Source organism: Rhagoletis zephyria, unplaced genomic scaffold (assembly GCF_001687245.7).
Source record: "Rhagoletis zephyria isolate East Lansing unplaced genomic scaffold, Rhagoletis_zephyria_1.1 Rzeph_scaffold_00112, whole genome shotgun sequence".
Lineage (NCBI taxonomy): Eukaryota > Metazoa > Arthropoda > Insecta > Diptera > Tephritidae > Rhagoletis > Rhagoletis zephyria.
In genome coordinates this window covers 107,060-122,057 of record NW_016157196.1, presented here as the reverse complement: position 1 = coordinate 122,057, position 14,998 = coordinate 107,060, and the positions used below count along the sequence as shown (strand labels likewise).

General features: G+C 34.3%; 2 protein-coding genes across 3 annotated transcripts in view; both read left to right on the top strand.

Annotated features, from left to right (window-relative positions):
• Egfr (epidermal growth factor receptor) overlaps positions 1 to 14,998 on the top strand; it is a 217,638-nt gene that overhangs the window by 181,892 nt on the left and 20,748 nt on the right. The gene's annotated exons all lie outside the window — the stretch shown is intronic.
• On the top strand, positions 12,071 to 12,580 carry LOC108377843 (putative inhibitor of apoptosis). Its single transcript, XM_017634141.1, has 2 exons — positions 12,071 to 12,198; positions 12,325 to 12,580. The coding sequence occupies exons 1-2, from the start codon at positions 12,075 to 12,077 to the stop codon at positions 12,393 to 12,395; spliced, it is 195 nt and encodes a 64-aa protein (XP_017489630.1). The 5' UTR covers positions 12,071 to 12,074; the 3' UTR covers positions 12,396 to 12,580.

Sequence of the window (14,998 nt, the reverse complement as noted above, 5' to 3'; positions counted from 1 at the left end):
AAATAAAATAAAATAAAATAAAATAAAATAAAATAAAATAAAATAAAATAAAATAAAATAAAATAAAATAAAATAAAATAAAATAAAATAAAATAAAATAAAATAAAATAAAATAAAATAAAATAAAATAAAATAAAATAAAATAAATTACAATGAAATTAAACTAAACTTAATTAATTTAAATAAAAATAAATAAATAAAAAAGATTAAAAAGTAAATAAAAGTAAACAAATGAAATTAAATATTTGTTTTGCGGACTGAGACATCATCAAAGTTGTCGTAATGGGAGTTGTTGCTCAGGTTTACGTCCATTTCCGGCATCGATCTCAGTGTTTATCAAAATATAATAGAAGGTACCGGAATTTGGCGACTATAATCGAAAGTGACAACTAGCCGGCTTTACCAGATGAAAGCAGATCATCTTAGTACTTGATTGCATGGAGGAGTTTAACTCCCTTGGTAGGCAGAGCAACATTCAGTTATTATGGGTACCAAGCCACACGGAGAAGACAGGAATAAATTTTATCTTCCTTTAAAATCTCCTTTTGCCCATCATACTCCTCCTGCTTTGCCACCTTTTAGTTATTATCTTAGAAACTGTGACAAATCTGTGGCGCATCAACGCAAACAAAAAATCGTATTTACTCTTTCACTAACAGCAACTAAATAAGTAGCCAATTCCCGACGCAATGAACGTGTGTGGCGCGCGTGTTCGCTATTAAGTAATCGCTTAGCTAAAATTGTCACAACAGCTAACACAATGAAGAAAAAATAACGCCACTTATGTATGTATCTGGCTAAATCAACCGTAGCCATTGGCAAAGAGATCAGTAGCCGTTAACAACAAATAAATAGTAAATACAGCTACGACTACAATAAACAAACCAACGGTTATGAATTATTTATTGGCTAAAGCCAAAGCACAATCAGTTAGTATACATTGTGTAGCCAGCATTCAGCAATCAAGCGTCAGGCTACCGACTAGGCGCATGCTCAACCGGTCGTCGACTGCTGATTGGGGAAATGTTGCTACAAACCAGCATACACCTGTACATATATGCATATGTATTTATGTGCACATACCAAGTAACAAGCATACTTACATATGTACATAAAACTAAATTATTAGATTTCTATTTGATGGCTTTGTTGTGCAGCTGCTGCTGTGTTACTTTCACCATAAACGCAAGCAAGAATTGTAGCAAAAAAGTCACAAAAGTCCACCGCAACGGTTGGCTGGCTTGTTAGCTTTGGCAGCAATAGCATCCATTATCTGCACACATATGTATGTACATCTGTATGTATGCGAATGCTTTCCTGATTATTTGTAAGCTTGTAAGTATGTACATATATATGTAGCGCATTGGTGACAATAGCACGCGCTAAAGAATGCCCCGAATGCTGTTTGTTTGAATAATTCATGCATATGTATAACGAATCGTAAATGTGTGTGCATATGTATGTTAGCGAAAAGTATGTGCCACATACTTGCGTGATATTGCGCTTGCGCTATGACATGCGTGTGTTGCATTAGAAAATATTTTGTGTTTTGCAAGCTGTACTAATTAGCGTGTATGATTATATAAATATTCGATATTTTAAAATTCATATTTGCATAATCAGAGAATTTTCTATGGTCTCTTGCCATTTGTAGTAATAGACATAATTTTCGTAAAATTTTCTTAGCCAGAATTTATCGAAACAAAATCGTGCATATTATTATCGTGGTAAAGGAAAGCTAACCTTTTTGTAGCTTAAAGAATATTTAAAAACATTAACCGCAATTTTAATTAATTCTATAATATTTTATGAGCGGTTGACAATAGGGTAGAGCGAAAAAGTCAATTTTTCGCGTAGTGCCGAAAAGTTTTTTTTCGCACGATCTCATTAAACCGTGTTAAATCTTTTTCCGATCGGATAATATTAACGGTCGCCCCAGGAGCCTTCAGTTTTCATAAAATCTCTCAAATTATGTTTCAGTTATACTTTTTTTAACCTTTCTAGAAAGATTTTGAGTACGCGGTTTTTTGAAACTTTTAAGGCTCTTGGGGCTACCGCAAATAACTATTACCCGAGTGGAAAACGGTTTAACACGGTTCAATGTGATCATGTTACATTAATTTTCTACGATATTAGAACTTCGAAATCGAAAATTTATTTTTTTGCTCTACCCTATTGGACAGACGGTGCCTACTTAGCTCAGTTTAAAATATTTATGCACCGGCTGGCAATAGGATAACCCAAGAAACTAATTTATCTGTTGTCTGGCCGCCTCTCAGTAGCTATTGCGTTCTGAGTGTAACCATTCATAAATTAAGTCTCGAAGTAGCCAACTGAAACCGCAAAATGTTTCTGTCACACAAAGAGAGTTGAGGAACCTTCCCCGTACCAGCACGTCGGCTACTTGTAGTTGAATTTCCTCTGCTTGGCTGTAGCTTTTCAATACATATTTTAAAGTTTTGTCTTGTATAGGCCAAGATTGGCTACACCACTGTCTGAAGTTTAAAGATCATCTGACCATTAACGTGTATATGAATACATGCTACCACACTAAATAGCTGAGTTGAGTTCTGACCTATCTGCTTAACTACTTTTATAACTTGGATCCAAGCAAGGGATATCATATCAGAAACTATCTTTGTTTTACTGTCAACACAGATTTATTTTAACATTGAATCCTGCAGAAAGTCAAGTATTATGTAAGCAAATTTCGATCCATTGTCAACCTCCTCCCTCCTCGTTTTCATCAAAAGTCAGCCACGTTTTAGCTTTTCTTTGACAAACATCGACATTTTTAGCGAAGCATAGTATGATTTTAATTGATCAGATGAGGAAAATGTTTGTTTTTTTATAAACCTCAGGTAGAGCTTCCGAGTAGCTGAGCCGTTCCTGTAATGTTACACGAGTAAGTAAATAAATGAGTTAGAGGCTGAAGAATTTGTTTAGGATTTTTTTACAAGCAACAATCAAAGCATCCAATCTCATAAAACTGATTGTAATAGTATTCACCACAATTTAGTTTGGAGTTGTTGAAATTATAAAATAAATATGTTAGTTCTTATGGTTTAAAGGTATCCAAATAACGCTTTATTTTCCCTTTGCAAACTTCTTGAAAGAAAATAACTCTTTTCAAGAAATTAATCTTTATATTAAAACCCAGTTAAATGAATCTCAGGGCTTTTCAATATTAATTTAAAAATAAAGTGCTTTAAAAGCATCGGTATATCGAGCTATGCAACCTAGGTGCACCACAGGTACACTAACTGTTTTGGTTTTAGAAAATATTTTTAAAAGTCCAATCAGCAATGGCAAAGGAATTCAATCATCCGTTACTAAAAGTAGCTCTACATTTTTATTTTTTATTTAATTTGCAATATATACATAGCGCCTTCGATTTTCATGCAAATTATATATGCATTTAGGCATTTTTCGAAAACTCACCATCTATTTGTCTGCGGTCACTCAATGTGCTCGTACATAAGTGAGTAAATCTATCACAGCAGTCTAATACGTCAGTCACGCAGGCTGACAAGCCGGCGACAAAATTACTATGAAAAAGATATATTTGGCGCTTAATTGTATGCATAACAGCGGCAAAGCAATTAAAATGGTGATAGTAACACTAAAAAATAAAAAAATAAAAAAATAAAAAACAGCAACATCAATGCTTTGGACAACCGCAGCAAAAACGTGACTATCTGCGTGCCTTATGTGACTGTAAAATGCAGCAAAAACGTCCACAAATTAAAACAAACCCATTGCTGCACCCTGGCTATGTTACACCAACAAAAGTAATGAATGCGCGTAATAAAAGCATAGCGTAAGTGGCCGCAGCAAATGTAAAAGAACGCGCAAATCTAAAAAAAAAATGTTCGCACACACAAACGCACCACCGCGCAGACGGTTAGCAAAAATCGAGTTCGCTACTTAAGTCTAATGTTTGCTTAGTGCCAATCGCCACTTCAAGCCTGTCACTGCTGCCGCCAGCCAATCCATTTTCCATTCTAACATTGAGTGCGCTATTTTCAGCACGTACTCGCACCCAGCAACATTCATGTTGTAGCTTGTCGATGGCGGCGCGCATGTTGCTAGTTGCAACATTATGTGGCAATTAAACGTTTTGCATGCAGGCTAAGCGACGTTGTGGCGGCAAGTTTTGTGGAAACTTTTAAATGCATTGGTAGATATTTATTTTTTTTTCGATTTGTTGCTTTTATTGTACGCATTGTGGTGGTGTATGCTGCTGTGTTTGAATGCAATATTTATGTAGAAGTTGGTTGGTTTTTTTTTTTTTGGATTTCTGCTGACACCATTTGCAAAGCAAAAAATTGCATTTTAATGTTTTCTGGAAATGTACGGTTGCTAGGCGTTCTTTTTTTGTGCTTTTCATTCTTTTTTGTCAACACGCATTTTGAAAAATGCATTTGTGTGAAGCGTTTGCTGTTTTTGCTTAGAGAGGTGTGTTCGACGCACGCAAAATTATAGCCGCATTGGTTGGTTGATTTTTGCGAATTGAGGCAGTTGCTTGCGAGCAGTATTTTTTTTGTAAGAAGTGAAGAGAATATGTAAATGCAGTGCAGTATATATACTTGAAGTTAATGTTTCGATTTTTTTATTGACATCGAAAAATTTAGTAATGCTGATTTCGATAAATGTATCTAAGTACTATAATAGTAGCAAGTGTATTAAAAAATATAGCGATAGCAATACCGATAAATATATTTATAATGATATCGATAACATTATCCCAATTATAGCGTGAAATAAATCGATAAATATCATAATAATTATATCGATAACGATTTTCAGAAAGGTTACCAATGATTGTGTCGATAAAAATAAATGTATATCGATAAAGTTATCGATACTAATTTCGATAGCGATATGCCTTATACATAGTTACTGTAGCGAATAAGGACATATGCATTGAAAATGTTGAAACAATAAATATATCGGACAAAATTTCGATAACTATTTATAGACCATTAGTAGTAGTAGGCTTAAATCAATATATAAATCAATGGGTATTTATAAATTACTTATTTTTGCAACGAAGCAGCCTTAAATGGTACTTAGAAATATTTTGTGTAAAAGAAAGAGTTAGGAAAAGTCACACTTGAAGATTTCGGACATGATTAGCTGGCCAGTTAAGACTGCACATAAACCAACAGAGCGTCTGAAGGTTGCTCGCAAATCTGAGGTAATGCCTTCATGCACCTCTAGCAAACTGTAGTAAACAACTTGACCTTTAGTCGATAGCTGATTATAGGCTCTGAAGCTGAACTACACTAAATAGTGCAAGTTTTTTGTATGATCCACTAAACTTAATTTCTCGTTAACAGTTATATCAGGAGGCTTGAGTAACGAGTACGATTTATGCATAGTCTTTGTAATCCCACAGCCTTGTATACGTTTTTCACATCCTGTCTGGCTGGCGATGCAAGAGCAGCTCGTAGATTTCCCATAGAGGAATTGGTACGTTCGTCGCTAGTTAGGCGTCCCGGTGAACGCCCGCTTTGGCTAGCTAGTAAGCTCTTTCATTTTCTTCAGCATCTTTTCGCCCTGGGACCCAATAAAGCGGATTTATTTCCTGCAGTATCTCTTCCGCTTTCCTTTTGTAGCGGTCGGAAATAAAATTTCTGGTTCGGAGCAGTAAAATATAGTTGCCACTGCTTTGTCCACAAATTTGAGTAGCTTCTTGGCAAGCTTACGCCAACTACTTATCAATCTCTACTGAATCTCCACGAAATTTTTTGAAACTCAGATTAGCTGTTAAGGATTAGTGGAGAATCTCGTATAAAAAAATGTTTTTAAGACTTATAAGAACATAAAACCTCAAATACATAACAACAACAACAACACATGTATACCAGCGTCTAATGGAAATTTTCGAAATTTCACAAAAAAAAAACTTAATTTTGGAACTCAGCCCTCTAAAAGCCAAGACCTTCTTTTTCATCTTCCCCCCCTTTCTCGCCAATACTCATCGCGCATATCACCCACACAAATTTTATTTTTATTAGCTGCATGACATTTTTTGCCTCCCACGACTACCAGCCAAGCCAGCACGTCTGCCTGTGAAAAATGCATTGACATTTTGTCTTTTGTGTATAGAAAGTCTGCGGTAAACAAGACAATACCGTTCATCTTACACCCACTGCACAGTGTCGAACACTCTCAGCTGCATCGAAATCAACCAAAAGCCGCAGCTAAGTGCATTAAACGCTTTTGGCAGATACACCTTTATTTTATTTGTATATTTTATTGAATCTTACTTTTTTTTGGTTTCTGTGGGTGGCTGTGCATTAAGTAACCAAAAATTTCTTGCATTTCATTTATTGCTTTGAACGAAAAATTACTTAAATTTATTTTATTGTTATTGTTTCACTGCTTAAGTGCGGCATTTCATGGAAGTGTACGAAAATTTAAAGTTGAAATAAAAATAAAATTTATTGTTGAAATAAAAATTAAATCGTATCTTCATTAATTGTCGTTTCCCAGAACTGAGTGCAACACTTGCATTTGCCGGTTTGAAGTGAGTAAATGAGAAACGCTAAAAATCACCGAAAACACTCGCACATTATAAGCACACACATGTTATGGACATAAGCTTATATTCATATGTGCTTACTACTGATATACACACATCTTCACATTGTTAAAAGAAATAAAATTAAGTTTATGGTCGCAAGCCAGCCACCTAAAATCATTTGATCAAGATAATGCTGGTGGGTGTTGTTGTCGCAGCTGCTGCGCTGCTGTTGGTACGCTCAAAGAAAACTCAAGCCAAGCAGCATATATAGCATGTCATAAAATATGCATACAAATAATATAAAAACAACAACTACATTGCATGCATACAGCTACTAACTTTAGCTTTAATGCATAAATTAAAAATAATTTATTTATTTGTTTTTTTTTTCTTTTTTGGTAATTAAATTAATTCGGTGAACGCATTAAGGAAACAATAAAAGATTGTGGTTAGTGGGAGAGTTTGTATTGGTGGTCATTGAGATGCAGAGAGTGTGTGGGAGTTGAGAGCTTCAATGAGTTGAGAGAGGAAAGAGGTAGTAGTGGTTACATTAAATTTAAAATAACCCGAAGTAAATGTTTCTTCTTTTAAGAACTCAGCATACATTTTTAGTAAATTGAAAACTATACATCACTTTTTGGTCGTTTGCAATTTTGTATAAATTTATTGGTCACTCTTAAACTGGACATAAATTTATGTTGTTTACTTAAAAACAAGGCATACATTTTCGATAACTCGAAAGCCAAAAAAAAAATAATTATTTTTAGTTGTTTAAAAACTGCGCCTAAATTTTTTCTGTAAATACTTATATACATTTTTGCTTATTTTGAAATTTTGCGTTATTTAAAAACTTTTCAACAATTGTGCGTAATGAAAAATGGACATATCTTTTTGATCATACAGAAAAGTATATATTTAAATTTTTAGTAACCTAGTAAGTTGGGCCTACATTTCTGAGATTTTAAAAAGTGCGCTCTACTTTTTCACTTTTAATATAAGGATTTATGTAAGTCTGATCATCTAAACCCGAACATATATTTTTGGTAATATAAAAACTGTTTAAAAATGCCTCTGATTCCTGGATTGCCTCTTCCTTCTTGACTATTGAGAGAGAGAACAAGGCTAATCATAACGGCATTATGCAGATGATATTGGTTCAGAAAACTTAACTAGAGTTCACTCTTTGACGCAAAAATGCGAAAGGCAAATGCGTGAACAATGTTGTTGCTTTGGTTGCGAAATTTCGAACAGTTCAGCCACAGCGCAATCTCAAGTATTCGTTGCGCTTCGTTTTTGCTGTCGTTTTAACTTCTGAAGCGATGTACGAACAGGACAGCACAGAATTTCAGCGGTGCGTTTGTACGAAACTAAAATTGCGAAGCGTTGCCATATCTAAACTAAACTGTCGAATATTTCACATTTTCGCACTTTCGCTTAAACGCACACCGTTTTGCCTTAAAGAGTGAACTCTATGTAGTTTTGTGAAAAATGTGTGTAAGTATATGACCCTTAAATTACACCTTTGAAATAATAAACATGAAGTGAGTATAAGTATAAAATTATTTAATTATGAAAATTGGAAAAACTGAAAATATTAAAAAGTTTTTTTATAGATTTATACATTTAATAGTACATATATTTATAGAGACACATATGTGCTTCTACATAGGTTGTTTATAAAAAAAATTTAAAATATTTTCTTAAAAAATCAATACCCAGGCAACTAAATCTGATGTTTTTCTTTTATTATTAAAATAAGTGCATTGTTATGCATTCTTTAGTTTGCTGAAGGCCCTCCTATTGTGAAATTCATATTATTAGACGACTACAGTACTACTTTTAAATCTTCAATATTTCATTTGCAGGCAAAACTTTGAATTATGCCTCGCTCGTTTACTGAAGTTCATATTTTGCAGCAATTTTTGTCTGCCTTTCTCAGCATCTCTGCTTCTTTGCTTTTTCAGTTTTCTTCCTGATTTATGTTCACGTCGTTGTAAATACTATGGAGCATTTTAATAGCAATAGCTGCATGTTTTGCTTATTCTTATTTTTTATGCTTGCAGCATGCCACAAGTTGGACTTTGCACCAACATAACAGCCACCATAGAAGCCGAGCTGAATATGACTTTTGAGTCGACAAGTCTGAGGCACTAAAATAACTGGTTATTGGTACTAGCAAGCAAGTTGGCTTATCCTACCCAAACAGCGAATTCTGGCTTTCTACTCGAACGTTTAGTTGTAGTAGCAGAGTAAAAATATACATACATATTTGTAGCAATGCCGTTAAGAGGTTGCATGATGGCAACATACGTTTATTACTTTTATAAAATTGTTGTAACGATTTATAAGTTATAAAATAAGGCTGAATTAAAACTACAACCAAGCACTAATTTCAGCTAAAGATTATTTGAAAAGTTCGCATCTTAAGTCTTTTGTGTTCGGCCAACTTAGAACTTGCTTTAAGTTGCACTTTTTTGTATTAAGTATCTACATAAAATAGTAATTCGAATAATGTGTTTTGCGAACGCTCTACTTATTCCATAATTCCTAACGTCGTTGCAGTTATACTTCAGTTTTTTGTTTTGTTTTTTCTTCAATTACTTGCAAAGAAATACAAATCGAAGTCAAGAATATAAATGCTTGTAAAAAGGTGAGCAACAGCAAAGAAATACTCAGCCCAAACCAAGAACAGAGAATCAGCTGTGTGTGCTAATAATGAAGCATGAAGTGCGGAAGCGGGTGCGAATACGTAGAAATAAGCAAGCGCAAAACAAGTGGGCGCCAACTTGACAAAGACAATATGTAAAAAAACATAAGAGCAAAGCGAAAAATTCAGTTGGTGTATTCGATAATTAGCAGCCCACGCATTGCCGTAAAAAAAACAAAAACATACAAACATAAAGCATTAATAATAAATACATATAAGTATTTTCGTGCATATGTATGTATGTATGCGTGTTCGTGTGTATGTCTCACCACGATTTGCCGCTTAGCGTGCGTCGTGCGTCTCACCTTTGAAGGCTGTTTGCTGGCAGCCACATGGCGGAGGCGTGGGCTTGTTGGCGGCGCTGTTATCATTAGTCAGCAGACAACCTGCTCTAGTCATTAATATTTAAATTTTACTCAAACTGTTTAGCATTTAATACACAGGTATGTATGTATGTATGTATGTGCATATGCAGATAGACGTATTCTTCGGAATTTGGCCCTAGTGCACGAACTTTTTATGATTTTTTGTTTTGCTGCTTTTGTGTGCTTTTCAAATCCGCATTTTAAAAGTTGTTAGTTATACCATTTGTCATCACAAACGGAAACGGAAAGTGAGTGAGCGAATGAATGAGAGTCGTCTCTCTTCCCCCATGAAGCGCTTATCCGGTATGCTAACATTTGTGATTACTACATACACTTAAGCATATAAATATGCATAAGTTGCGTGCCACAGTGATTTGGATCATGCGGCGTCCGCTCAACAAATTAGCATGCAAACAAAAAACGAAGATTGCCGGGGCCTTTGTTGCTGTTGACGCGTGTGGGCTACGAGCGGATGACACATATTGACCGCGCAAGTCAGACGGCCAACCAGCATACTAGTCCATGACATTATCCACATATTAGTATGCATGTATATGCAACAATTAATTGTTAAGGCAGAAAAAATGTTAAATGTTAATGTAGCGATTGCAGTGGCAGCTGATAGTTGATTGCCATTGATTCATTTTTGTTGGAAATTCGATTTTTATGCATATAAGCCCATTAACAAATGCATCTTCATGTACATTCATCTACACATACATATATATGCTTGTGTGGGTATGCATTTGTTAATAATTTGCTTGTGTCGTTTTTTTTTGTCTATTTTCCGGCATTTCCGTCATTTTTCTTCGACTGAATTAATGATTTTTCTCTGTTAAAAGTTAAATGTCATAGAAAATCATTAAGTGCGCATTTGTAAGTAAGTATGTAGGCAGGGTAATACATTTATATGTGGGTAGCAGCATCATATGTACATACTTATATTTATGTAAGTATATGTAAATTTATTTATATAATTATGTATATGTAGCTGAGGAAGATCGTATGTTATGAACGATCGACACCGAAATCGGTAAATAGCTAGTGGCTTTGATAAATATAGTAATGTTGATAACCGCTGGTTTATAGATATACTTAGAAAATCAAGAAAAAAAATGGTCGAACTCGATTTTGGGATATCGATAGTTATAAACGATCGGTATAGACATCGGCAAATGCCCACATCGCTAATGACAACGATAAATTCACTGATAACGATAGTTATGGTAATACTTATGCGCATAGTAAGAATATTGAAATAAAAGATTGCGCTGATTAAAATGGAAAAATTTGATTTTAGGATTGATAGTTATAACTGATCGATATAGACATCGGAAAATGACACATCGATAATGACATCGATAAACGTATTGATACCGATAATTGTAGTAATACTTATCCGCATAACGGTATCGATAATAAATATGTAACGATAAGTTTATCGATAAAAATCGATAATTTATTGATAAATATATAAACTTTGATCAGTTCAGGATTGCATTGGTTGATGCGGGATGGTCGAGCGCAAATTCGACTATGAAATATCGATAAGTTTTCTATAAAAGCATCGGTAGAAGTACTAATGCCAATATCAAAAGCAATAAATATATCGATAACCATATCAATAATATATTGGAAGCTATAAATTTATTGACAAAATCGATAAATTTATTAATAAATATATCAAATTCGATCAAGAATGATGGAATACATTGTGGTTCTAATTAAAGCGAATGAGTATCATCACCAGGGAACGGATTTTTAGGACATAAAATCCTATAAAAAGGGCAAAATAAAATATCAGGAAAAGGCACTAGAAATCGCAAAAGAGGCAAAAGAAGGCATTAAAAAAAGAAAAAACCGAAAAATAGTAAAAAAGTACATTTTTTTAGAAATGTTTATCTTACAAGTAAAAAGAGAAAAACTATGAACTACACCTTTTCCAACTGTATTTCAGAGAAACCTAAATGTATTTCAGAAAACCACAAATTTATTTCAGAAAAGCTCAAATGTGTTTCAGGAAAGCGTAAATGTGTTTCAGAAAAACTCAGATGTGTTTCAGAAAACCGCAAATGTGTTTCAGATATGCAATATGCCTTTCAGAAAAACACAAACCCATTTCAGAAAAGCTTAATTTTATTTCAGAAAACCGCAAATGTATTTCAGAAAACCACAAATCTTTTTCCGAAAAGCTCAAATGTGTTTCAGAAAAGCGTAAATGTGTTTCACAAAATCACAAATGTATTTCAGAAAAACTTAAATGTATTTCGGAAAAACACAAATGTATTTCAGAAATCCATAAAAGTATATACTTTAGAAAATGCAATTACTAATGTATGTAGTATGCATGGAGATAAACTTAAAAAAACAAATATTTTATAAAATACGCAGTTAATATTCAATAGTAATTTTATGCGGTAACGAGTAATAAATTTATTAAATAGAATTAAAGGATAATTGCACGATTTGCATGATGGACATGCGCAGAAAATCAGTCGTGCGTTTGCTTCCATGTGGACATTTATTGTACGCAAAATGTAGTGGACCTGTCATTGTAGAAGAAAAGTGTCCAATATGTCGAGGAAATATTGAAGGTAAGTACTCGTACATATAATAACATATACATCTAAATAAATAAATAGCATTTTATATTTATCTATTTATGCATATAAAAAATTTTTGTGTGCATATAACGAGGTTCTGGAAAAAACTCATTACAGGAAATATAACAACGAGGACAGATTGCGGATTGTTGAGGCCGCTAATAAGGGAGAAGACTGGTGCAGTTTAGCATCATCTTTAGATATAGTTTATAAAACTGCTTTCACATGGGTGCAATCCGGCAGAGTCGTGACTCAAAAACGAGGTGGAGAGAATGAAAAGAAGCTGACTGAAAACGAGGTAGCTGTAATGGTTCGTTGGGTGGAAGAAGACTGTACTGTCACCTTAAAGCAGTTAGTCTCCAAAGTGCAAACGTATTTGCACATCGACCGCTGCAAACTACATAGAGGGTAAATTATTCACCCTCAAAAGCGTGCACCATATACCAACGACGATGAACACGTTGGAAAACAAGCAGAAACGTTCCGAATTTGTATCAGCTTTGAGTGGTTTTATTCAGCAAGGAAAGTAAATAGTTTACATTGATGAAACCAATTTTAACTTGTTTTGTCGTTGTGCAAAAGGTCGCGCACGATCTGGGACGCGAGCAGCAGTAATACTGCCGCCATCAAGAGAACCAAATGTACATTTAATCGGTGCTGTAAGCGTAGCGGGTGTGTTATCAATGGAAACGCGACGCGGCTCTTTTAAAAAAGAGAGTGCTGGAGAGTGGGTGAAGGGGATCCTCGAGAAGTTGGACCGGTTTGGGAAATAATTTGGCGGACTTAGTTATTGTGTGCGACTATGCACCTTGCCATGCTGGACTGGAGCAAGTTGCCGCCAATAATGGATCGGCTACACTTTTGCGTCTTGGGCCATACTCGCCAATGCTCAACCCCATCGAAAACGTATGGGCGAAAACAAAAGCTTACGTAAAAACGCATATTTCACTTCCCGCTGTGAATGGACCTGGAGTGGTCGAAAGGCGTTTGCAGTACTTGGAAGGCTTAATTCACGAAGCAAAAGAAACCATTGCTACTGCGGATTGTGCTCGCGCTATAAAACACTCATCCATTTTTTCTCTGATGCTTTGGCATTACGCGACATGCCTGTAGGAATGTAATTCTTTTACTTATTTTTTAATAAATTCGCACACTCACAAGTACGGTTTGGTCGTTGCTTATATAATTCTCACTTAATTGGGAAGACGATGGGGATAAAAATTTTGGGAACATACATACATTTGTATTTTTCTGAAATACATTTGTGATTTTCTGAAACACATTTCAATTTTCTGAAATACATTTCCGCTTTTCTGAAATAGATTTGTGGTGTTCTGAAATACATTTGTGGTTTTCTGAAAAAAACTTGAGCTTTTCCAAAATAGGTTTTCGTTTTTCTGAAAGCCATATTGAATATCTAAAATACATTTGCTGTTTTCTGAAACACATTTGAGTTCTTCTGAAACACATTTGCGTTTTTCTGAAAGGAATATTGAATATCTGAAATACATTTACGCTTTTCTGAAACACATTTGAGTTTTTCTGAAATAGATTTGTGGTTTTCTGATATACATTTACGTTTCTCTGAAATACAGTTGGAAAAGGTGTAGTTTCATTATATAAAAAATTTGTACTTTGACCATTTTCTTCTTTCGAGTTTTCAATTCACAAAACTTTAATCCCTATAGTTGTAGTAACATTAAACCACAAGATGCATTTTGACGTTGCCTGGCAGCATTTTCCTTAGATTTTCGCGAAGGCCTTGGATGTACTAAACGTGCGCTCGGCATGAGTTGATACAAGTGGCGTCCAATTTAAATATGGAACGTTCAAAACTTTCATATTATCATGAATAAGGGTTTTTTCCTTGCGCTTTACAATTAAAAGTTGAAAAGGCAAAAAAGGCAAATATCTTAAAAAAGGCAAAAAAAGGCAATATGGAATGTGTATATATCGAATCTGGGAAAGCTAAATCGTGGACATTCTTAATCGAGTATACTCGATCTGTTTAGCAGAAAAAAGGCAATTTCCATAAAATCCATTCCCTGAGCATCAGCATGCCTATTGAATGACCTGCAGCCCAAGCTAAGCTAACTTCAACCACTTAGCTGGGTGAGACTCACTGTTGCAAAAAAATATAATACAAATTAACTGAAAAGCAAACAAAAAATAGTTTGGTAATTCTTGATTTGATACTTAAGTTTGAAAATTGAATTTTTTGCTTTTCAGTTCATTTGTATTATATATTTTTAAAGTGGGTTCATGTTTTTGGTAAAAAGCTTTAAGTCAATCAAAGGTACAGTAATTGTTTTTTAAGTAAAATTGAATGTTTAGCGCAAATAATGCTTTTTGAATTGTTTTCCTAGGTATTGAGAAGTTGGTAAAAAATGCAATTTGTTAAAAAAATAATTTTTTTTTACAAAACAAGAATCGAAATTTTACAAACTGCCCACTTTATTTTGTTGCCCAATAAGTGAATGAATGGTTGCTGAAATATTTCTAAAAGTGAAAAAGCCTGCTTAAAAATTTGTTTGCAAATAACTAGTCAAAAATAAAATTGGCGCAGAATCTTTGGTGTCAATATTGAATATCATGTTAACTTTCAAAATCGGTCAATGAAATATAAAAAATCTAAAAGTCAACTTTGGGTGGCCCACTTGAGAAAACTTGACTCAGCTACAAATAAAATAGTATCTACTATCCAAGGGAACGGCTGATGAAGTATTAATTACATGATATGTTATATGTATTTCATAATGTTGGGCCTAGTACTGTACCCACGGGTACTCCG

Bases quoted from the DNA above. Each gene is read 5' to 3' on its own strand.
- LOC108377843 (XM_017634141.1), top strand. From the start codon at position 12,075: ATGATGGACATGCGCAGAAAATCAGTCGTGCGTTTGCTTCCATGTGGA. The intron at 12,199-12,324 runs GTAAGTACTCGT...AACTCATTACAG, and splicing joins ATGTCGAGGAAATATTGAAG to GAAATATAACAACGAGGACA.